This window comes from Dromaius novaehollandiae, chromosome 4 (genome assembly GCF_036370855.1).
Source record: "Dromaius novaehollandiae isolate bDroNov1 chromosome 4, bDroNov1.hap1, whole genome shotgun sequence".
In the NCBI taxonomy this organism is placed as follows: domain Eukaryota; kingdom Metazoa; phylum Chordata; class Aves; order Casuariiformes; family Dromaiidae; genus Dromaius; species Dromaius novaehollandiae.
This window is the reverse complement of record NC_088101.1, coordinates 7837335-7861228: the sequence shown is the minus strand read 5'-3', so window position 1 is coordinate 7861228 and position 23894 is coordinate 7837335. Positions and strand designations below refer to the sequence as shown.

Genomic DNA, 23894 nt, shown 5'->3' with positions numbered 1-23894 from the left:
TTATTCAAAGGGGCTGTTCTTCCACAGAATACGCTTAATTCCTAAACACACCTCATCAAAATCTTGCAGCAGTGCTTGTGCATCAACTTAACAACCAGTGTGAGGACAGGGACCAAATATGCACAGCTGTCTCAAAGACTTCTTTTTCTGCTGTTCCCCCTTTCCAATATAAGAAAAAAAAAGTACACAATTTTAAAATTAGCATAAAAGCAAGTACAAACAACATATTTAAGCGTGACTGCAGTTAATGGCTCGTTAATTACTTGTATAAGCAATTAATAGATTAATTCCTCCACATCAGTTATTGCAAAAACAAAGTACCGACAGCAAGTCATTTAACTTACTCCGATTTTTTTTCCACACTTCTCATGAGTTTATGAAATTCCAAGCAAGACTGTTGCGAACTTTTGAGGAAAATAGTCAAGCAAACCAACAAAGCTTCAGAGCAGTTGGTTCGGCCTTAAAGGCATCACTAAGATTTTCCCTCAGGAATGTTCCATCAACTGCTTTGAGATGCACTCACAGCCATGCTGAAGTATGTAGCTTCTGTCTTTTAAAGCTATTTTAAATGTAAAACCAATCAATTTTTATTATATATTAGCCATCATTTCATCACAGTCTGTTTTATTTAAAAGGGGAAGCATTAAAAGACATACTTAGATAACCTCAGGGCATGGCAAACATAGGTTCTGTACAAATGACTCCTGCTGTCTCTGAAATTCGCAGTTTTGAAGTTCTTTGCCTGGTTTAATACTGAACGTAGTGTTAAATATTTCACTTACCTCAACTTTTAAAGCCATAGTACAAAGTATCAGAATTGCAGCCTTAAAGGAATGATTCTTCTAAATGAAGGCCAACACAGGTGATTTACTCACTACCTAGGATTTCTCTAGTGTCACCTTTTATATATAACCTTTTAAATGTTTTCCCGTCACTACCACCTTTGGACAAGTGTTCAACCTCAAGTTCTTTACTGTAAACTTCAATACAAACATAATAGCAGATCCTATCTGATTTAAAACATTGCTTATCTCCGGAGCCACAACACAAATGTGATGGTAGAACTGAATAAAAAAGGCAATGCTTATTAAATTTTATCTTAGGTTTCCTTTACTGAAAAAAGGGCCAACTGATTTTACATAAAAATGTCAAATTTTAATATTGACAATATATTGGTCACCAGCTGGCTTTCAAGTCACTGTGTGCAGTGCTGTAAAATTATAATGCACTACATATTAGTCATGTAAAGAAGTTTACTACATCACAGCTGAAAAACATTTGCAAAACTACTTTTAGAAGCCTAACCTTGTGCCAGCAGGAACCTGGCAGACCCACCCTTCAAAACCTAACTAGAATGCCTGACATGTGCTCATGGAGTCTCGGAAGTTGATGTGGCTTCGGGAAAATGAAACAGTTGTTTAACCCTTTCTCTTTAATAGTAAGTTATCACATATAAGACCGACATTTAAACTCTGCAGATGTCTTCATGATCATTTATATCTCACACAACATATTTGGAAGATTGTTACAGAAGCATCCTGAATGAACTGTCTTTCCAGGTATAGTAGGAAAGACTGAATACAAATATATTTACCTCAGTTAACAATGTTTAAATTAGGAATCATTTAGAATTTCTTACACAGTTCTGGCAAAACTTCCAAATTATGACTTAGAATTCTATTTCTCTCAATTCTATTAACTATGCCTAGAGGACAGGGATTCCTGCAAGTAGTAGGAATTTTGGAGTAATTCACTCATGCATATGTGTCCTACAGAGGATTTATAATGAAAAGAAATTCTACTATGCTTTAGAAGTCAGGTATGGACCTCAGCTCTAGGTTTACAAAAGCACGCACCAGCCAGTTAGTCCGGCTGAATTTAATATCATGTCTTTTGATTCCAATCTATTGCTGAAGAGCTTCATAATCAGAACCTTCAAATGAAATTTACTTTTCAAGTAGTAATTTGGATTAAAAATTCACACAAAAATGAGGTATAGAAAAGACTTTAAATATTTATTATAATAACAGCAGCTTTATACATGACAAAGTTAAAAAGTAAAAGTATTTGAATTCTATTGCTTCATGATTTTTTTTTTTAAATAAAAAAGTTGGTCAGCAGGCCCCCGGGATATCTGTAGGCATCCTTAACAGTTCATCAACTTCTTCTTGTAAAGCCTCAGCTTTTTCACTCAGCAGCATCTATAATTAAAATCAAATCATTAGGAAACAAATACAAGTGCATTTGTTATACTGCAAGAAAGCATAAAAATCAGTGCTCTTTCCAAGCTTGTACCTGGGTCTTTCAGAATGGAAAAAAAAAAAAAAATTCTGCTGTTGCTAGCAAGACAGAGGCATCTTTTTTTCAAAGGACTGTAACCTTTTCACAGGTACTACTGCTGATATTTTACTGTTTACTGCATACCAATATGGAAAACACTAAAACCGAGAAGCTACAAAATTCATCAAATACATACTAATTCATTTTTTTTAGTCCTGCAGTTTTAACTAATACACAAAATTTAACAGAACATAAACCATTTTATCTAGTACCTTTACCAAAAGCATTTTTAACTTAAGCCATTTATTTTCAATGTTAATATAAGTATTCATACATTGTACCTGTCAAACTGCAGACTTCTTGCTTTATGAAACACTTGTAAGAGAAGTACAGTTTTTAATATAAGGCATGTAGGACATGAATATTAGCAACTGTTCAATTACTACCCTGAACTGTTTGTTACTGGCAGTGATGGAGACCACTCACCACTGGAATTTGTAGGGTAAAACATACGAGCTCTCTTCCTCTTAGAGCTAACTATTGGTTTAATATCCTGGCGTGAGAGAGAGTGTAAGCTAGATTGCTGGATTTGGCACTGAAATGCATGAGGAATGTGTGCATATCCTGTTCTTTTGGCTCACATAGCAGCACAAAATGCAGCAAAGGGGCTGCAACAACCTTAAACCACCAAACTTTTCTTCAGTGAAGGAACATTTAAATCCCACTATCAGTACTTTTAATCAGTATGAATATACAAAGCAGGAGTTTGTTCAATTTGCATGTTTTTTATACCAACTATCCCTAGATTTGTACTAAGCATTCTTTTATTTTACTGAATAGCTTACTATTTTAGCTGAATTAAACATGAAGCTGATGCCATTGCAGCAGCCGATTCCTTCTCTTCGATTATTTACCTGTGTGCCTAAGTCACTAAGTGTGCCTTGCAGACAAATACGAAGCAAAGGCAAGGGCCATCAGCGGGCATTCAAAATGGTAGACAGCTGAGGAGGAATGGGTAACAGGGCATGATAAAAAGCAACATGGTAAGAAGGTAAGGTTAACCGTGTACACCTTGTTGGTTTCAATTTCCAAAGCCCTGAAAATGCTGTTCTTCTCTAACCATGATTACCACTACAGTTTCTAGAGGCTGAGTCCTGAAGTCTTGCCAGAGACAAATATTTTCAGTTACAATGACTTGGGACTGAAAGGTGAGGGTAGTCATTTACTTCCCATGTTTTATCAGGTAAGCTGTTAAACCTCACTTCCCCCTTGAAAAAGAACAGAACTCTCCCCTATCCTGTACATAAACTATTAGAAGAAAATAATTAACATTTGCTTATCATTCGGGTGCATTAAGGTCAGCAAATCCTGAATTCATTACTCTTGTAACAATCTTAGACAAACAATACTATGAAGAACAGTAGTACTTCAACAGATTCTTAATACAGATCAAAAATTTTGATTTCAGATATCCAAAACCAACTGTAGGCTTCAGTTAACTTCAAATTTCACTCAAACTTTCACTTTTGATAGTTTGAAGTTTTGAAGCAGTCTTTTTAATAACATTTTTACTTACTTTTGCAGATGAAACTATTTGCTTGGCTTGACGTCGTGACAAATGCTCAATCATCTTCACCAGCGTTTCTGGATTTGCGTTAGCTAAGTGTGCTAAAGTTTTGTAGCCTGCGTTATAAAGCTGTTTTGCACGTGCCTGCAAGCCAAAAATTAAGGTGCGGCAGAAAACTATTAGACCAGACAATAAAAATCATCATGCAATCTCTATTTCTGCCTATCAATCTGAACCCTTTTGATTCAGCTTTTGAAGAACACAAATACTCATTGCAGTGGCGCTGACCTTCTGATAAGAATCTCTATCCATGCCCACCCCTTAAAAAACAGATTAACCCCTAGCATTTTCCCTACGCATTCTTATACAGCTTAATAACATTTCTCATTATTTTCTGAGCCCACTAATACTGATTTTAGCATTCTCTTGTCATCTTCCTTTTCACATTCACTGTCACTGACAGGAATGACCATCTTACATTTTTTAGAGGTATCTAAATGAATGAGGGTTGATTTCATCTGAAAAATCTAGTCCTTAATTTTCTGCAATTCAACAGATAGTCGTACAAGCTTCCATAGAAGTCCAGAAAAGCTACACTTTCCTATTAAAGGCTTATAATTACATTTTTTTTCCTTTAGTGTTATGGATAATACCATTTTTTTTATTTCTGTAGTTTTGTGCAAAGACATGGCCGTGAACTCACATATACAGGACAGATTCTCTGGAATTGAAAGATTGTGACCATTAGGGAGTTTTATCTGCTACTTTTTACTTGGGTTGGTCCTGTCGTGATGAAAGGAGGCAAAGCAGCTGTAAAATATTTGCTAAGCAAAGGTGGCTTCTGGAGGAAAATCTCTTTCTGTAACTAATAGTGCTATATCTTTACAAAGTTTAAATAAATGCACTTCCAGTCCAGTCATGAAAGACATTTTGGTATAAACTCAAGTAAATAAACACTTTTGTATGCTGAGTTATAAAGTAACTTAGCAATTTGATGACCAAGTGCTACATCTCCAAGCACCTGGTCATTTATGTTATTTCCTTGGCTTTTTTCCTCTTTTCTTTCAAGAGAAAAAGAAAAAAAAACATCTTCAATGGCAACTACCTAGGCCCTTTTTTTTGATAAAGCATCCAAGAAAGGCCTACAGACAATTCAGTATTCTCTATGGTAACTGAGAACCAGAAACATTCAATTATGGGAAGGAGGTGTCATGTTAACGTCACAAAAGAATAATTGCCAGCAAATATTTTCTGTGCTTTATTTTCCTGTTACTGTGTGCACAGTATATCTGATGGCCCAAGTTATCTCCACACTAGTGACTTTAATTTCATGGAACGGTTTTAGGTTGCTTTTTGAACACTATTTTCATGAAAAGGGAAAATGAACAAGTTTCTCCTTCATTCCAGTAATCACAGCATTGATTTTAGCAGTTTCCTCCACAGAAATTGATGCAAATCTTGTCTGTTAAAGATTACAGTCTGCTATAAATATCATCCCTCAATATAGTTTTAAATCCAGTGCATAAGTAACATGATGTTAGCAAGAATTTTGAAAAGCACAGAACTTCAGCAGAACCATGCAGTCCTGATTTATCTTGCCTTTACACAGAAAAATGCTCCCGTATAAAGAGTTTGAGCCAGGAAGAGAGAGATTTGCATTCCCCTTTGCATCAAATCCTGAAACTTTCATGTACATACGTATATGAAAAGGATTAGGCTGCCACTCCTTGCCACTCTTTAGTTTCTCCCAGAATAAAACCTTACTGCCACCAAATTAAAAGGTCTGCTGATAAACTGATTCCACAATATGCTGAACAGCCAAGCTAGATCATTTTGAAAAGAAGTCCAGGGGCTACTCAAAGCCTTGCACTGAGGCCCCAAAACATCTTCTATTTGAATAGGAATCTTCAGCTCAGAGGCCAGCTGAATTTCTTATTTAAAATGCACATAGCATCACAAAAGTTATTGTAAAAATGCAAGTTCCCAGTACAACATCCCATATCTGTGAGAATTTTCTAACTTAAGTAATGTTAATTCTTATTCCTCTTTGCTCCCATAAACTGTGAAGACTCCTGACTACAAAAGTAATGTGGATTCTGGTTTTTGGTTGAGTATATGGCTCTAAATTACTGTGCAGTTACAACATTTTCACTGTTGCTGCGGTAGCACCCAGAAGAAAAATATAGGCTCTAGCTCACGTTTTCTGAACATTTAGATACTTTTTTGCCTGACCCCCCAAAACACTGTAAGACTTTTGTGTGATACTAAATTCTTAATAAAACACTGTTTTGGTCTTCCAGAGATAGTTGAGCGATGCAGTAATACGTTTAACACAGAAGTTCACATTTAAGAGCTCACGAACAGAAAGCCAGGTTTACTAACCTCTAGAACCCCTGCTACTTCCATTAGAGGGATGAGTTCTGCCTTAACACAATAGGTCAGCTGTTTAGTAAGTTCTGTCAACAGGGCTTTATACACCCAAAATTCCTCCAACTCCTGAAAAGAGATTAAAAATCAGAAAAACAATTTGAAAGAAATTGAGCTCAAGTTCTACACTCTAAACTACTCTAAGGCAACGAGCATATATTTGGCTTTTAGACAGGGGGAAGCTGTTATCTGTTGTTACCCTCTGCTAAACATTCCAAAGCTGAGACAGTTCTAAAGAACTAAAAATAAATTTTAAAAAAATGAAGCAGCAAAGAACAAGCCAAGGCAGCTGTTCTCCTAGGATGACATTCTGCAACTAGATGATCTTATTTCAAAGAGAAAGAAAAGGAAGCTTCTGTCAGTTGTTTCATTCACTGAGGCAGCAAACGGACACAGCGGTTTGTGCAGCAGTTTGCGCAGAAGGGTGCAAGGAGGCATCTTCCTTTCCAGTCCTAGTATACACTTCCTCAGATATGGTCATGACACACCACAGAGCACATTCCCCAGTAGCTGCTGGAGTTCCTGAATCAGCTGTGTCAGAGGCTTCGACCCAGACAAACCCTCTGACAGCAGATACAGCTCTGCATGTCTCAGGCCGCAGGGAGGGCCAGAGGGCTCTGTGCTGTGTGAAACTGCATATCATAACACCTGAAGGCAGCTGGAAACCGGTCACTTCTCGTAGGAGGGGAAAGGCTCTCACTCCTCCTGAAGACTTGCAATTGAGGAACAGGTTTAGTGCCCTCCAGGTTGAGGAGAAGCTGGGCATGGCTTCAAGGGAAGCAACTGGGCCGACAGACCCTGTGCCTTGCGGGAACACCCAGAAGCGGCGAGTGATTGTTGTGGGCAACTCTCTGCTGCAGGGGACAGAGGCACCTACCTGCCGATGTGACCTCGTCTCTAGAGGGGTCTGTTGCCTACCAGGGGCTTGAATAGAAGATGTCATGGAAAGACTGCCAAGGCTTGTCCCGGTGTCAGACTATTACCCTCTGCTACTCTTCCATGTGGGCACTAATGATACCAAGGGCAAATTGGAAAACATCAAACAGGATTTCAGAGCTCTGGGGATGTTGGTCAAGGGTTTGGGAGCCCAGGTCATCTTCTCCTCAATCCTGCCAGTAAGGTAGAAGGATGGAAGGAGAAATAGACGGATTTTCCAAGTTAACAACTGCCTGTTGGCAAGAGGGTTTTGGTTTTTACGACCATGGGACCCTGTCTGAAGATCGACAACTGATGGGGAGAGATGGGATCCACCTCACTAAGTGGGGCACACATGTCTTTGCCAACAGGTTGGCCAGCCTGGTAAGGAGGACTTTAAACTAGGAAAGATGGGGGAAGGGGAGCATTACAGAAACAGGGTAGTCAGCAAAACACAGCTCAAGTGGGGATGCCTCCAGCAGGTGCATGCAGCTGGGGAAGCACATATGTGACACTGGCTATGGAGGATCCTCTTGCACCCCTCCTGGCAAACCTGCACGCTCAGTTACCTCTCTGAAGTGCCTGCACACCAGTGCACACAGCATGGGGAATAAACAGGAAGAATTAGAGAGGTGTGTGCAGTCACAGGGCCATGATCTCATTGCAGTTACAGAGACATGGTGGGACAGCTCGCATGACTGGAATGCTGCCATGGATGGCTACGTGCTTTTTAGGAAAGACAGGCCAGGAAGACGAGGTGGTGGAGTTGCTCTTTATGTGAGAGAGCAAGTGGAACGTATCAAGCGCTGCCTAGGGTGTATGAAGAACAAGTCTAGAGCTTATGGGTAAGGATTAAAGGGCAGCCTAACATGGGTGACACCGTTGTGGCTGTTTACCACAGGCCACCTGATGAGGAAGAGGAAGGCGATGAGGCCTTCTACAAGCAGCTGGAAGTAGCCTCACAATCACAGGCCCTAGTTCTCATGGGGGACTTCAAGCACCCTGATATCTGCTGGAATGACAACACAGCTAGGCACAAACAGTCCAGAAGGTTCCTGCAGAGCACTGATGATAATTTTTTGGCACAGGTGGTGGAGGAACCAAAGAGGAGAGGTGTGCTGCTGGACGTTGTACTAACAAAGAAGGACCAGTTAGAGATGTGAGTGTTGGGGGCAGCCTTGGCTGCAGTGACCATGAGATGGTAGGGTTCAGGATCCTGGGTCGAGGAAGCAGGGCAATAAGATTGCAACCCTGGACTTCAGGAGAGCAAACTTTGGCCTCTTCAGGGACACACCTGGATGAATCCCATAGGTTAGGGCCATAGAAGTATACAGAATGTGGAAAAAGAGACAGATCACTTGGGAGGAACATAGGAGAGCACTGTCAGAGCATGCAGAGATGCAATGAGGAAGGCCAAGGCCCATTTTTCAACTCTTTTATGCACATCAGAGCAAAATAAATAACCTCTCTGCTACATTTTACAGCTAGACAAGCTGTCAGTGAGGCAGACTGGGAACTGGCTGAAAGGCAGAGCTCGGAGGGTTGTGCTCAGTGATGCAAAGTCTGGTTGGAGGCCTGTAGCTAGCGGCATCCCCCAGGGGTCAATACTGGGTCCAATATTGTTCAACTTATTCGTCGGTGACCTGGATGAAGGAACAGAGTGCACCCTCAGCAAGTCTGCTGACAATACAAAACTGGGAGGAGTGGCTGAGACACCAGAGGGCTGTGCTGGCCAGGCTGGAGAGTTGGGTGGAGAGGAACCTCATGAAGGTCAACAAAGGAGGCTAGGGAGGAATAACCCCAGGCACCAGCACAGACTGGGGGCTGACCTGCTGGAGAGCAGCTCTGCTGAGAAGGACCTGGGGGTCCTGGTGGACAAGTTAACCATGAGCCAGCACTGTGCCCTTGTGGCCAAGAAGGCCAATGGCACCCTGGGCTGCATGAGGAAGAGTATTGCCAGCAGGTCAAGGGAGGGGATCCTCCCCCCCACCTCAGTCCTGGTGAGGCCACATCTGGACTGCTGTGTCCAGTTCTGGGCTCCCAGGACAAGAGACGTGGCGCTACTGGAGTGGGTCTAGCATAGGGCTGCGAAGATGATCAGGGGCCTGGAGCATCTCTCCTGTGAGGAAAGGCTGAGAGAGCTGGGCCTGTCCAGCCTGGAGAAGAGAAGACTGAGAGGGGATCTTGTCCATGTGTACAAGTATCTGAAGGGAGGGTGTCAAGAGGATGGGGCCAGACTCTTCTCAGTGGTGCCCAGGACCACTGGACGAGAGGCAACGGGCACCAGCTGAAACCCAGGAAGTTCCATCTGAAGATGAGGAAAAGCTGCTTTCCTGTGAGGGTGACAGAGCACTGGAACAGTCTGCCCAGAGAGGTGGCAGAGTCTCCTTCTCTGGAGATATTTAAAACCCACCTGAATGCTTGAGCAGGGGGATTGGACTAGGTGATCTCCTGAGGTCCCTTCCAACCTCAACCAGTCTGTGATTCTGTGATTAACAGCACTTTCTGACACCATGATCAATGCCCTGCACATGAAAACTAGTGTTTTCTGTCATGCTTTTCTGAACAGGAAATATACACTGTTCTGCACAGGAAATGTGAAATATAACATCTGTTTTAAGTTCTAATATGCCACAACAGAAAAACATTCACTGTTTTGCAAAACAAATCCCAAAGGTATTTAGATATATTTAACACACACTACCTCACAGAAATGTAGAACACAAGATGCAAACGATGCAGCAGAAGTAAGGAGACTTTGCACATATCCTCGAGACATATTAAATTTTTCTGAAACACTCCACACATTGGTCTCTTTCAGTAAGGTATAAAGAACAAATGACAGGTACAGCCTGTTTATAATACCAGTGTCCACATTCTAGGAAGAAAGTTAAAATTTAGAGCTAACAAAATTCCAGATGTTCTGATAATGCAACAATTTCTTTACATATATAAACAAATGTATATTATGTTACATCTGAAATATATTACATGACATTAAGAAAACCAATTGGATGAGGTTAAAAACCTTATTATTGAAAGAACAATTATAACACTAAAAAAAATACTAGCAGAAAAGTTACCTAACATTTCTAAATATTCAAATGAAAAGATTACACTGTTTTCTCTTAGGAATCATAAGCTTTCAGCCTACCTTTCTGATGGCTTGACCAGAAGCCTTTTTTGTAATAAAGCTTTCAGGTACTCCCACAATATCTGCTACTTTTTGCTCTGCTGCACTTAGCTGGTTGAACTAAAAAAGAAGACTGATTACAGTCAAAATCAATTTTCTGTATTAAAAACTCATTAAAAGTTACAAGTGTTACAAATCAGAACAGCTGCAGGCAATGTGAATGGGCTTTATCTAGATATAAAAAATAATTCATCTTTAAATGTGTATAATAGAGCCACCTGCACACACTGAGGCACATCATTTTGCTTTCCCTTATTTTCCTCCCTGAAAAACTGGATTTTTGATTCCTTTTCAAGGAGAACTATTCCACTAGTATAAAGAATTATATAAACAAATCTGTTAAATTGATAAACTCCTGGTGTGTATACAGGTATGAAAGTTTTTTGTTTGAATGCATATCCTAATTTAGCATTAACGTGCACACAGCAGGGTTCTTTTTTTTTTTTTTTACCTTCCCCTCAGTAAAAGTGTTTACTATGTTCATACAAAATTGGAGATGAACAGGTAAAAACAGTTAAGAACTTACAATCACCTTATTGCCATGTGCTTTTTTTTTTTTTTTTTTTTTTTTTTTTTTTTTTTTTAAAGTGTCATCTACATAAAAACATCTCCTTGATTTAAGGTCTCTCTTCAAAGGTTAATCAATGCTAATACTAGGTTATATCACCCAGAAGATTACTTCCAGTTTCACCAAATATTTCACAAGTAACTGGCTGTACAATCAAACAAGTCAGAAACTATTTTTCATGTTCTACAGATTTAACAATTGCTCTGCATACACTCCAAGATCTCTCAAGAATTTTCAGATATTTAGTTCTTATGAAGCACATTAGAGAAAACAAGTCTATTACTCAAAGTGAAATAGTGTTTTTAAACATCTAACGCTTGGCTAGCTATTAAACTGACTTGCTTGTAGTCAGAGACCTGCAATTTCTTTGCCTGTTTGAACTGCCTGTAACTTTCAATCCCTTTTGCAACTGTCCTACTTAAACAAAATATAACCACATATTTTATTTCTGTCCCTAGTGTACTACACTTTGCAAGAGAGGGAATACCTGAACAATTGATGGATCTTAAAGTGCACAAGACTAGGATGAGGGCTGTGCTGTCAGGGTTGATATAACCCTAGCAGTCCGTGGGAAGGTATGGGTCACCAGGTAACAGTTGAAATTATAGCTGCAGTTAAGGACAAAACTGGGATATGAAACAGGAAAGACTGAAGACTTAGGTTTACTAGTGGATTTTGCTTGCAAAACCAAGGATGAAATAAAACAGCATCAGAAGGAAAAGACAGCTTATGACTGACTGAACCAGGGTTTCCTTGCAGGACCAGGATGATATGGTTAAGTGTAAATGGTTTATGGTGAACTCTTGTGTAACATTCAACAGTCAGATTCTGGTCATAGCTAGGCTAGCACCACGGTTAATGCTAGGATGTGGAATATTGGGAACTGAAGAGATCAGTTTCATACTGCATATTCTTTCTCTTGAACACACTTCAGCTGTATGACCAAAAATAAAACAACATATACCATTACCTTTTCATCAAACTGTTACTCCAGTGGTTACATTTCCTTATAGTTTAGATAATTTAAAAATTAATGAGCAAAGTTAATATATACCTTGATCCATGTCTGAAAGTCAGTTCTCACCTGTCTCAAGTATATCATCCAATCCGGGTTACAGTTATAAATCATATCATATGGAGTTGCCAAATAGAGAAGATGAAGATTGCTCTCAAGAACCAGGCCTTCCAAGCCTTTCTTCAGGTCTCTGTAGAGAGCATTGCAGTATGCCAAGTCTATAGATCCTAGAATAGTTATTACAATTTTAAACAAGTATACAGAGTTATCAGATATACAATAGATAAATACATTTCAACATGGGCAGTTTATTTTCCACATTTTCCAAAAAATGTTAGCCTTGCACCTCAATTACTACCTTAAAGTCTTTTGGCAACAAACACAAGATTGGTCGTGTCCTCTCAACATCTGAGTACGCATAGTTTAATCATAGGAGTTATTTCCCTCCAAACTGAACATCCACTGTGCCTAAGCCTATTGTTGATAAAATAAAGTTTAAAGCTCAAGGATTTGGAAATCTGTGTACTGTTTGGCCAAAGGCACCTATCCATACTATACAGAGTATTCAGAGACTGTCTTTTTTTTAACTCATCTAAATTAAAGGAAGAACTGCAAGTTGAGTATTTGTTGTAATAATCAGTAAGTTAGAACAGAGAAACTGAGAAAAGGCAGTCACCGACTTGCACAAATTGACATGTATGTATGTTTTTCCAGAATCTTCATGAATTCTCTTGACCTGAGCGAACTTCTGGAGCAACATGCTCCAAAACTTAATTGCACATTGTTGTAGAAGCCTTTCAGAGATTTGGACACCCTATTCCAATCATCTTCCATGATCTGTCTTTATGTTATGAGATTTAAAACAGAAGTTCCTGATAAACTGTCTTCACTCTAGATCACATTTGGCCTAGATTTCATGTGCTTCCTTTCCCTTTTACCTTTCTTCTAGGAAACCCCCCCCCACTGTTTACAATATCCATAAAAACGCATCACTGTAAATCAAGTATGTGAACTACTTTTTACTGTAATCGCCAAATCAAAGCACTGAATCCTTAATTTTTTTGGTACAGGTCTGGTCTGACTTCCATCATGACTGATGTGTTCCAGTTCATTCCCACCACATTCAGCCATTGACTATTCATTGCTCCCATCATCGTTCAGTCCACCACATCACTTAATCAAAACAGGCACTGTACATATTTTTCATTGCAATTTCAGAAGGAAGATAGGGAGTCATGCCAAATGGAGATGGAGATGAAAGGTTTTGTTGAAATAAAGAGAGTATGAGAATGAAAAAATGTTTTACCTTTATATGTAGCTTTACCCAACTGTGTAATCGTTAGTATACTTTGGGAATTATGGTCCTTTTCAGATATTTTTCCTTTTAGAAGTCCGTTTTCTATCAGATTTTTTACCCCTTCTTTAATTATATCCAAGAGGCTCTTTTCTTTAGACAGCAACTGCTGCTGAACACCCAGCAACGTACAGCACATAAAACTGTAGATTTCCTCAAGGGTTACTGCAATCTATAGCAGTTTTGGAAGTGATTAGCATGTTCAAATAATGCAAGTGTCATTATGCATAACATGAAACATAAAACCATCCAAAACAATTTACTGAACACAGAGACATTTCACTATCCTGTTAATTGTATGTCTATATAGAATGACATGATAACAAATACAACAGTAGACAGTCTACCTATAAAGGATCTGATGGAAGTATATGTTCATCTGTTCTATTATTCTAGTTATTGCATTAGGTTATTTTGTTTCTACTGTTGCTTCTTGGTAGTCTAAACCATGTATCAAAAATGGAATATTATAAATACTGTTTATCAGAAGGGAGATATAATTTTGGCCTTGTCCTCATGAAGAACTAATATTACAGCATTATTTGATAGCTAAGTTAGATAAGAATACTAATCACAACTTTGTCCGTCCTCATCTGATCAGAAGCCAGCTGAATTTCTTGGAAGTTAAGGTGTGGAAAAAAAAATCTGCTTTTCCTATAAAAAACAGATAAGAATTCCTTTACATTCTCAAATGCTTCTCAAATTATTTACAGAAAAGAGTTAACTGATACCTTCAATCCAACCAAAGATAACAACAGACTCTGTATTCCCTTCGTGAACTCAGGCAGGAGATTGCTGTAACAGTTCTCCAAAGGACTGTTAACTAAATCTTGAACCTAAAAAGAAAGCAAGAAATATCTTAGTTCAGGGGAAATATTTCATTTACACAATAGTTTCACACTCATTTTATAGTGCTGATATTCACTTTTTTGTTTATACAGAAAATAACTGTAGACATCTAAAATTTACAGTTAATGTCTGAAACCTTAAACCACAGATGACAGAGGTAATAAGAAAAAATCCTGTAATTAACAGGTGTAACAGAAGTCGAATACTTGCAACAGAAAAAGTTACAAAAACTAAGAAGCTCAGCTCCTTCTCTCTATCCCATCAGCTTATTCCCATCACCTTATGGGGACTTAAATGACCAGTTCTGTAAAAATTACCAGCTGTTTGTCTTTTTCTTGTACTATGAGAATACTTTCACCAGCACTGTCAATACCAGCTCGACCAGCTCTGCCAATCATTTGTTTGTATTGGTTCTTCTTCAGGAACTCTCTAGCAACATAAGGAGCTCTTAAAATAACCCTGTTAAAAAAAAATAGGTGAGGGGAAGCCAAAAAAGAAAAAAAGGCCCCTTGGAAAGTTATGCTCCATACTAAAACTACTAAAGCAGCAGTAAGATTTTACAATTGGAATACCTATTCCTTAAGAGAAAGTTTAGATATGCCTCATGTTGACAAAATAAGACAAAAAAAAAATTAAGCATACCTGTCCCAACACCAATCTTCAAACTTTGTTTTAACGGAAGTGCAAATCAACAGTTTTGGCTACAACTGCTAATGTTTAACAAATTCAAGTTTATTGGAAAAATAAGCCATTTTTCTTTACTTATTGCAGAGTCCCTGGGAACAGTATTTATACCTATTCAAAGGTCTGAGTTGAAGATTGAAAACCACTGAGATACAGAATAAATCCTACTAAAAAAAGGCAAGATTGACCACAGATCAGTAATACTGAAAAGAAACAATAGTTTTCTGTACGAAAATTGTTTTTCCTCTCAGATGTGTTATCCAAACACACATACACAAAAAACTGGATTATGAGCACACAGTCCTGGGTCATAAAGAGTACGGCAGCCATGCAACTAAGAATTGTATGATATACGCTTACACGTTTGTGTTAAACCATTTGTTTAAACTCTATCTCCTTATAAAGGATTTATTTCAGGATTTAAAAAGTGTTCTTAGGAAAGCATCTAAAGGACCACACTGACTTTCTTCTATGTAAAATCACTGAAATATTGAAGAATATCCTCAGTCTATCTCAAAGCTTCCTTAATCTTCTTTTAAGAAGTATTTCTCAACTATGCATTCTACTAGACTTTCTACTGATTCGCACTTCATAAACAAACTTTGCGGTCTTATTTCTGCCCAGAATTGCATTAATGAAATCATTTTGTCCTGCAATTCAGTAATGAAAGCAGAAGCATACTTAAATAGCACTGATATTTCCAACTTAAAGTTTTTTTTAACAATGCAAGATTGAAAGAAACCATGAAAAACATTTCTGAATGACTAACCTTCTAGCTGGTAGGTTGACACCAGCAGCTAAAGTTGCTGTGCAAGCAAGAAGACATAGGATACCTGCAGAATAAGCTTCCTCTATACTTTTTCTTTCATCATTAGTAAGGCCACTGTGGTGATAGGCAATACCAAAAGGAATGGTGTACTTCAGAACAGGACAGATGCTTCCATTTCCAATAGTCTTCAGGTTCTTAATGAGATCTTGCTTTTCTTTCTCCCTGTGAGCTCTAAATTCTCTTGGAGGAAGAAAAGCATTGTTTTAGACTTCAATCATTCAATAACTACCTTAAAAAAAACAAGAAATACATGCTTACTGTCTATTTTTGTAATACACGCGGCTAAATAAGTTCCCAACATTAGAACTGTTTCCTTATTTGGAAGCATGGGTATAAATGGGATCAATACTGACTAGATACGGCTATCAAGTGCACTGAAGAATGGGAAGAGGACCAGCATCAGCTGCAAGTTAAGCTTATGAAAATACCAAAAATGGTTTCAATTTTGATGGTGAGGGAAACTTAATATTTTAATATAATTTCTTGAATACAATTTAACCTGCTAGACCCTTATAAGCTTATCACATCAGGCTTGAAACCAAAGAGAAGTTTTCATAAATGAAATAAATCATTATAATTTTTCTTTGTTAGTGAGGTCTGGATTGGAGTTTACATTGTATATTCTCAAAGTATGTACGAAACAAAGATAATGAATGGACTAGGATATATATGACTAAATACTGCACCAATTGTGATACAGAAAAAGCATTTATATATTAAGTAACTTGCAGAGAACAGGGCCATCAGAACACAAATTAAATACACTGGTTCTTTGCATGCATTTGGAGTGCTCTTCCTTTGTTCTTTATTTGCTCAACTCATTTGGGCAAAAGTTGAAATTGTTTTGGCAACAAATTTACTAAGAAGCCTTGAACAGTTTCTGACAAATTATGTAGTTAATAACTTTGATCCTATATTCAAAGTATTTAGTTCTCATCACAAGGGAAGGTCATTTATGCTAGCAAAGGTAAATCCTAAATTCTGACCAAATTCTCCATGTATAATTAATAAAATGAGAGAAACATACTTGTTCAGATACTTGCACACCATTGACGCCACATTCTCACAGTTCTTTTTAGTGGGACAAAAGATTAGGCAGGAGTATTTTGGAATAACTTCAGTCACCAGTGCAATAATGTGGTCAGGGTCTGCTTTCTCCAGATTACTAGAATACTATCATAAAACAGATTGATGTACGTTTATTTTTATCTTACAAGTCATAAAACCAGCAAATACTTAGTACCTGTTCTCTGCTTCACTAGAATAGTCCCATTTGCTTTAACATGACATAACTTTAAGAATTTTTAGGATAAGCTTCTCTACTCTCAGTTCCTCACTTAAAAAACAGTGCATCAGACCCAACTTGAACTAGGGGACACAGGGAAGCAACAATCAATTGTTTTATTTTTTCCTTAATGCTCAAGTTTCACTTAGCAACCCCATAGTCATGTCACTTGCTACTGGTGGTCTGTCACCTCTTTTTTTCCCTAGAAGACTAAAATAAATCCCTAGAATGCAGTCAAAAATCGGTAACAAATAAATATCTCCTTTTATCGCCTAAGAGCAATTAACTGCTGAGAAAACCTATCCAATGACCTTTAGCAGTTAGGTAACTGATATACTCAAGCCCACTGTTCCTCACATGCCAAAAAACAGGAGAATACCCCTTCTCTTTATCCTAAAATGCAGGAAAAAAAAAAAAGTAAAAACTTAAGCATTTGGTATGTTAAAGGGTTCCCCCCCCCCCCCCCGGGCTACCATTTTTCTCATAGGTATTATGAACAAATCATGCTACAGTAATTTGTGTTGTAAAAGCACTAAACAAAAATGTAAAAAATAATTTCATAAAAACAGTTCAAAGAAACTAACTTTAAACACTTTGGTTTTACCTTGAAACTAAGGAGACGTGAAAAAGTAAAGCCATTTTCCGCTTTGCTGTCAACTTCATAAATAGTATCTTGTATTTTTATATATTCCTTTAATTCTACCTTAGTGGATTAAGAAAAGAAGCAGTAAAGTATTAGCTAAATGAGCTAGTCTCCTCTGCAATCTTTAAGCTGGTACTGAGGAGTTGTTAATGTCTCTTTCAAAGCGTAACACTTCATACATATATATATCTGCATGCACACACAAGCACACACTCCCCCATCAACAGTTTCTTTTTAAAACGTTAACATTTCTAAATCTGACATGACAAAATAAGCGCCTTCTTAAATATAAGAAAGGACGTGACAGAAACTTTGTATCACATGAACCGTAATGATTTAAAAACTTAGTTTAAGTTTGGTTTAGTTAAAATGACAAATCACTTAACAGTACTGTAATCACAACAGTATAAAGGTACTTACACTTGTACATACATTAGTACACACAATGTACTAGTATGTGTAGCAAATTATGAAAAGTAGTAAAGATTTTTGTATCAATACAATTCCAACAAGTAACAGGCATCATATTACTTCATTCTTATAACTCTGTGATATGACCTTAACAAAGTTGCTGTAATTTTAATGTCAAAAATGCTATTTACTAATTTATGGCAGCTTGTGTACAGACCGGTCTAAAATTGTTAGTATAGTAATCTGCTTGCAGGAACTTCTGCAGGTCTCCAACATTATTTAAAGTTGCACTCATGCCAATGATTTGCGTATTTTCTGTAAAAGAGAAGTTGACATTAATTTTTTGCCGTGCTCAGCTTCTGTAACACAGCTGCTCAGTTAATTATTTAAGAAAAGCATTTTCTTTATTGCCTATTGACTCACGAGCTAGGCTGATTGAGGGTGCCCAGAATAATGCAATACTATCAAAAATGAAAGAAATTAGAGCTGTAAGAAATACATTGTGGATGTAGGATTTTTTCCTAATGTTTAGATCTCAGGTAATATTTCCTAGTTATATCCCCATGAAACCTGACACTTTGGCTTTTAAAAATAAATAGTAACAATGAAGAAGAAATCTTACGAATTAAACACTGAGCAGCTGCATCTTAAAATCATATGAAGTTTTACAAAGAGTAATTCGTTTCTGTATTTTTTTTTCCCAGAATACGTAAATCCCCATTAAAGCTATCCCTCATGTGGAGATGCTGAATGTCTGTCCACTCAACAACATCAGAAGGCAGAAACCTGCTTCTATCAGTTGAGGTTTGCAAAATTTCATCATGAATGCAGCTCCTTTAGTAAGAAAAATATGAAGAAAAACATGACCAATTTTATAACCCGAAAAAAAAGACTTCTGTCTTCCTTGATAGCTGCACACACAGAGACATGTCCTCCCAATAATTCCTTCTACAGATCCACAAAAATGAAAGGAGAGCATTTCCTCTTATCATATCAAAACTGCTTTAACTTTTTTTTTAACTGAGTTAAGTGAAATTTATCCTTTTATTCATATTTATTCTAACAGTAAAAATATTCCAACAATATTCATAAGCTATCATTTGTGTGTGTACTCCAGAAGACTGATCATAAAGAGCTGAGATGTGGGTGAGTAGGATTCATGCATTTCAACACCCTACAAGATGCTAAACAAACGTCTTTCATGATGATTCCTCTAGGCTGCAACATACTGAGAAACAGTCCAGAGATTCAGTATCAGGCTGCATGGTGCTTTTTGCATACAGAGAAAATGCAAGAAAAAAAAATCCAATAGCTATTAAAAAAGCCTGAGCTTTATTATTAAACACTTACTCATCACTTTACAGGCTTATATCTCGAAACCCACAAAAGTCTGTATGAAAACATTTAATTGGAAGGGCTAAGGGGTTTCTGCAAACAAAGGGGGGACATTTGACACAATACTCAGAATTTCTGACAGAGGAGCTATCACAGAAGCCTCAAAAATACTCAGCCCATCTTTACAGGTTAAAAATTACAAACATTGGTACTGAATAAAACACTTTTCAGAAGAAACGAAAGCAACAAAAAATCTAGAAAGCGAAAACAGACTTTTCTCTCTAGCTATTCCATCACTACAATATTTTAGTAATGTTAACTGCAGCCGTAACTTACTACTAGCGTAAAGAATCTTTGCAAGAGTCATTTCCAGCGTTGCGCCACGACTTCCCTCACCGAGCATATGTAACTGTGGACAGAAACAAAAAAGAAAAGGAGAGATTACTGGCTAAGAATATTTCTGGAAACAAACTATCAACTCTGATTACAATAAAGTCTGTGTCAGGCTTCCTTTCAACATTCACCTGGCGAATTTTGACTGTTAATCTTCTACAAGGATCACCTCACGAGAACAACATGTATTCAAAAGTCACAGAAAAATAGACTCAAAAGCAAGTGTATTTAACAAGATTTGCCTTCCATTTGGTTAGATCACACACAGGTCACAAAAAGAGGCATTTCCTAGCAGTAAAGAATTAGCATACAGATCTTTACATTAGCCAGCCTAAAACAATTTTATACAATCCATGCTGTAAGCAATGTTTTCAATGGAAGGTAATGATATTTTCTTAACAGCCAACTATTACCAGAAAAAAGCAGAACTTAAATCTTCTTCCATTTAGAAGCCAATGTATTTAAATGAGCTCAGTCAGCCTAAAGTAGTATACAAATACTGTTCACCTACACTAGATGCTACAGGTTGTAACAGGATCCTCCAATCTAGCTGCAGTAGCAGAATTCAGTTGGACTACTACAAAAGCAGAATGAAGACCAGTTCTCCAATCCAAAGTGATTTGATGCATTCCTTTTAATACTTTAATTTAGTTATCATTACCAGCCACACAATTTCAGGGTTAAAAATTTACAGGATTTGTAAAGTATGTCCTAAGATTAAGTTACTTCATCATTTGTCTACTCCAGTATTTGCTGAAGCCAAATTGACAAAGAATTGCTAAATAATTTACCATCAACCACTCTAAGATAGACATTTCAACATAGAATCTATTGCCCTGATATGGCACTCAAATACTTCACTCAATACAATAAAATAACTTTCAAAAATAGAGGGTTTTGTTTCAGTTCAAGTTTACAGTTCATTAAGTACTAGTGCAGTAGTCTAAAATTACACTAATTATCTCATTATAAACACACATAACAAAATCCAATAAATAATTAAAAAACTGCTATTTGCTAATAATTTTTTAAATCTTGTAACAAACCTCATCTACAACGACTAGACCCAGGTGATCAATTCTTTCCGTTTCAATCAAGGAATTCACTAGAGCATGTCCTTTTTCTATAGTAGCAATATATAGGGATTTTTTTATTCTCCTCTTGATTGGTGGAAATCTTCCTTTACTTCCTGCGTATTCTTCAACCAGGAAACCTAATTCTACCCCAAAACTTGATAAACCCCAAACCTATAATAAAATACAGAAGTATCAATTAGAGGACAAACTCATGCTTATCTTGGATTTCACAACTGTCTCAAAATTCAACATGCATGCAGCCTACCCAGATCCCAGTGAAGTATTTTCTGAGAAAGCGAAACCATATTAGCTATGCCTCTTCCAACTGCAAAAGCACTTATAAACATTATGAACCTTGCATTAAAACTGTTCTCCAAAAGTCACTTTTATTAGATCCAATAAAAATATTAGCTTTTATTACTAGACTATTTCATTGGCAAGGTGGATAGCAGAGGAAAATGTGTAAGCCTGCAGAAGAACAGGTAACATTGCAAAGCACTAATATTTCAAAGTTCAGCTCACATTACTCATTAACTCAGCATTTCAGAAAATAATCAAAATATGTTTTGCTATAAAATTGCTGAGATCCAGATCCGATTTAGAAAAAGAGAGCAGCTACTCACTTCCTGGATTATATTTATGTTAAATCACAGACATGCTTTAGGTGTAGTTTCCCTGTAACTTGACAAAAGCTTGAAATAAGACCCTTTCCTAACATTAGAGCTAAAAGCAGCTATATAACAATGTGAATAACAGAAGATAACCAATATCAGAAACAGTGTTTCCACACCTTTTCCTGGACAATAGCCACATATGGCAGGATCATCAGAACATCTTTCTGTCTGCAGAGTAATTCTTGGAGAATTAAAATTTCAGCTACTAGTGTTTTTCCACCACTGGTTGGTAGCGAGTATATTAAATTCTTTCTTTGCTGCAGAGACTCTAATGTTAAGCAGTCGTGCTGCCATTCTGCAAAATTGGAAAGAAAATTACTAACCCTCTTTTCAGTGCATGTTGATGAACAATTAAATGCCTATGATCTGTAACACAAAAAAATATTACAAGCTTAGCGTTAGAATGTTTTGCATTAATAAAACTCTAAAAAATTCCAATGATCCAGCCTTCCAAAACCTTTGCCTTGTCGTATTTCACACAACAAATGAATTTCTATGTCACACCAACCTCCCTTACCCTCTAAAGATCAACTCCCTTTCCCATGTTCTTATGTGGTTTATTTTAAACATTGCTATAACTTACTTTATCTTTCCACCTTTAGAGTTCCAACATTTCTTAAGTTCTCTCTTAGTTGTGATGGATGACATTAACTAAAAATTCTGTCACAACAATCTAAGAAATTCTTCAAAACACAAATATTTAGCTTCCATAATGACAGATGGAAACATTATTGAATAATAATTTTTAGAAACAAAAGGAACAAATGAGAAACACTTTGTTAACAAGACGATTGTTTTTTTGAAGAAAACTTTAGTGATATTACCATAAAGTGTTTCAATCCCCCGAAATTGTCTGAGGAGATCTTTTACTTTACTAGGTAATCCATAAAAAGGGCCAATATCATCAGAAGATGATTCGATAGTTTTTCTAGCAACACATATCTCTTTAGATAAAACAGCTTCTTTAAGCTGCTTGGTCTTAGAAACCAGCAGAGTCTGAGCTTTGGCATTTCCAGTCATAGCACTTTTCAGATGATCTTTGAGACTCTCTTGTTTACTCAGGTCACACCTGGAGCCCTTGCAAACTTCAGTATTTCCATCCCTCTGTTCTGCAACATGACAAAAAGACGGACTCGAGATTTTGTCCAAGCAAGAATTCATGTAGTTATCATTCCTTTTTGTGCCTGCAGAATTTTTGGAAGCAGAGGAAAGCTCATCCATTTCCTCAAGATACAAAAATTGTGATGATGGCAGCTCATCTAAAATAACATCACCTGGCTCTTCATTGTTATCTATTAGGTCATTTTCATTCCTTTGGAAACCATCATCTCTTTCAACTTTGTGAACAGCAGCACTTGCTGAAGTAGAAAAATCAGACTGTTTCCTTTGATCACTTCCTGACTGAGGATTCCCAAGCATGAACTCTCCAGCAGCTTTAATATCTGTATCTTTATCCCGCAGGTACACCTGCTCCATATCATCAACTTGGGCTAACAAAGAGTCATTTCCGCAAAAGCTATCATAGTCACCAAACATGTCTTCTTCACTGTCATTATTACACTGTAAGAATAAAATAGTAAACATTACTGCTCCAAAGCAAAAACAGTTTGTACAAGAGAACTCACATAGCTGAGTCCACAGATGCAAAAAATCATCTAAAAATTAGTAGGGAAGCATGCCCTTGATTTCTTTTATGAAAAATACCCAAGTTGACTTTCAAAGGAATGAGTATTTCTACCTTGGTGAAAAGTTATCTATAAGCGTTATGCCTATACAACTACTTGCTACTGGTAACTGTTTTTTTAAAAATCGTGTTTTAAAACCAAAGCGCATCTACAGCTTGTACAGGGCAAGGCCATCCGGGCCAATCCCATGCAGGTCCACTTTTATGGGAAGCCAGACACCCTGTCCCTGCTATTCCCGGGGGTAGGGGGGGGGCGCCTGCCTGCCCGTTCCCCTCCGCTTCGGGGCAGCACCCACCTCACCCTCGGCGGCCCGTACCGGGGGCTCCGCCGGGGCCTCCTCGAAGCCGGGGCTGAGCCTCTTGCTCGCCAGCGGCGAGGCGGCGGCGTGGTGAAGCTGCGCTGGGGCCTGGCTTCTCTTACGGGCGGAGGCGGGGCGGCTCCTCCGCCGCACGGCGAGGCCGGGCTCGGCCATCGCCGCTTCACGGCGCGGCAGGGAGGCGGGGGCGAGAAGGGAGCGGTGCGAAGGGCGTCAGGCCGGCGCCAGCGGCAGGGCCCGGGGGCTGAGGGAGGCGGCCGGGACACGCCAGGGCAGCAGCACCGCCATGGCGAGGGCAGCAACACCCCAGCGGGGCGCCGCCCCCAACAGCCGCCGCTGCTGCGCGCGCAGCCACCAGCCTCACCACCACCCGAGGCCACCGAATAAGAAATGAG

General features: G+C 38.1%; 1 protein-coding gene across 4 annotated transcripts; it reads right to left on the bottom strand.

The window, feature by feature from the left end:
- Positions 1–1994: 1994 nt before the first annotated feature.
- On the bottom strand, positions 1995–23882 carry HELQ (helicase, POLQ like). Of its 4 annotated transcripts, none has more exons than XM_026112135.2 (18): positions 23500–23879; positions 22323–23058; positions 21615–21793; positions 20795–20995; positions 19692–19764; positions 18238–18335; positions 17571–17669; positions 16709–16854; positions 15622–15861; positions 14486–14627; positions 14051–14155; positions 13272–13491; positions 12035–12192; positions 10344–10442; positions 9894–10067; positions 6230–6343; positions 3857–3991; positions 1995–2201 (listed from the first exon to the last, which is right to left on the bottom strand). In XM_026112135.2, the coding sequence occupies exons 1-18, from the start codon at positions 23653–23655 to the stop codon at positions 2115–2117; spliced, it is 3162 nt and encodes a 1053-aa protein (XP_025967920.2). In that variant the 5' UTR covers positions 23656–23879; the 3' UTR covers positions 1995–2114. The 4 variants fall into 4 exon arrangements, with proteins under 4 accessions (XP_025967920.2, XP_025967918.2, XP_025967921.2 ...); XM_026112133.2 differs by having other exon boundaries at positions 23479–23878; XM_026112136.2 differs by lacking the exons at positions 1995–2201; positions 3857–3991; positions 6230–6343 and adding an exon at positions 6350–9714 and having other exon boundaries at positions 23479–23880.
- Between the last annotated feature and the right edge of the window lie 12 nt (positions 23883–23894).

Bases quoted from the DNA above. Each gene is read 5' to 3' on its own strand.
- HELQ (XM_026112133.2), bottom strand. From the start codon at position 23,655: ATGGCCGAGCCCGGCCTCGCCGTGCGGCGGAGGAGCCGCCCCGCCTCC. The intron at 20,996-21,614 runs GTGTGGAAACAC...ATTTTATTATAG, and splicing joins TGGCTATTGTCCAGGAAAAG to GTTTGGGGTTTATCAAGTTT. The intron at 15,862-16,708 runs GTATGTTTCTCT...TCTTCCTCCAAG, and splicing joins GTGTGCAAGTATCTGAACAA to AGAATTTAGAGCTCACAGGG.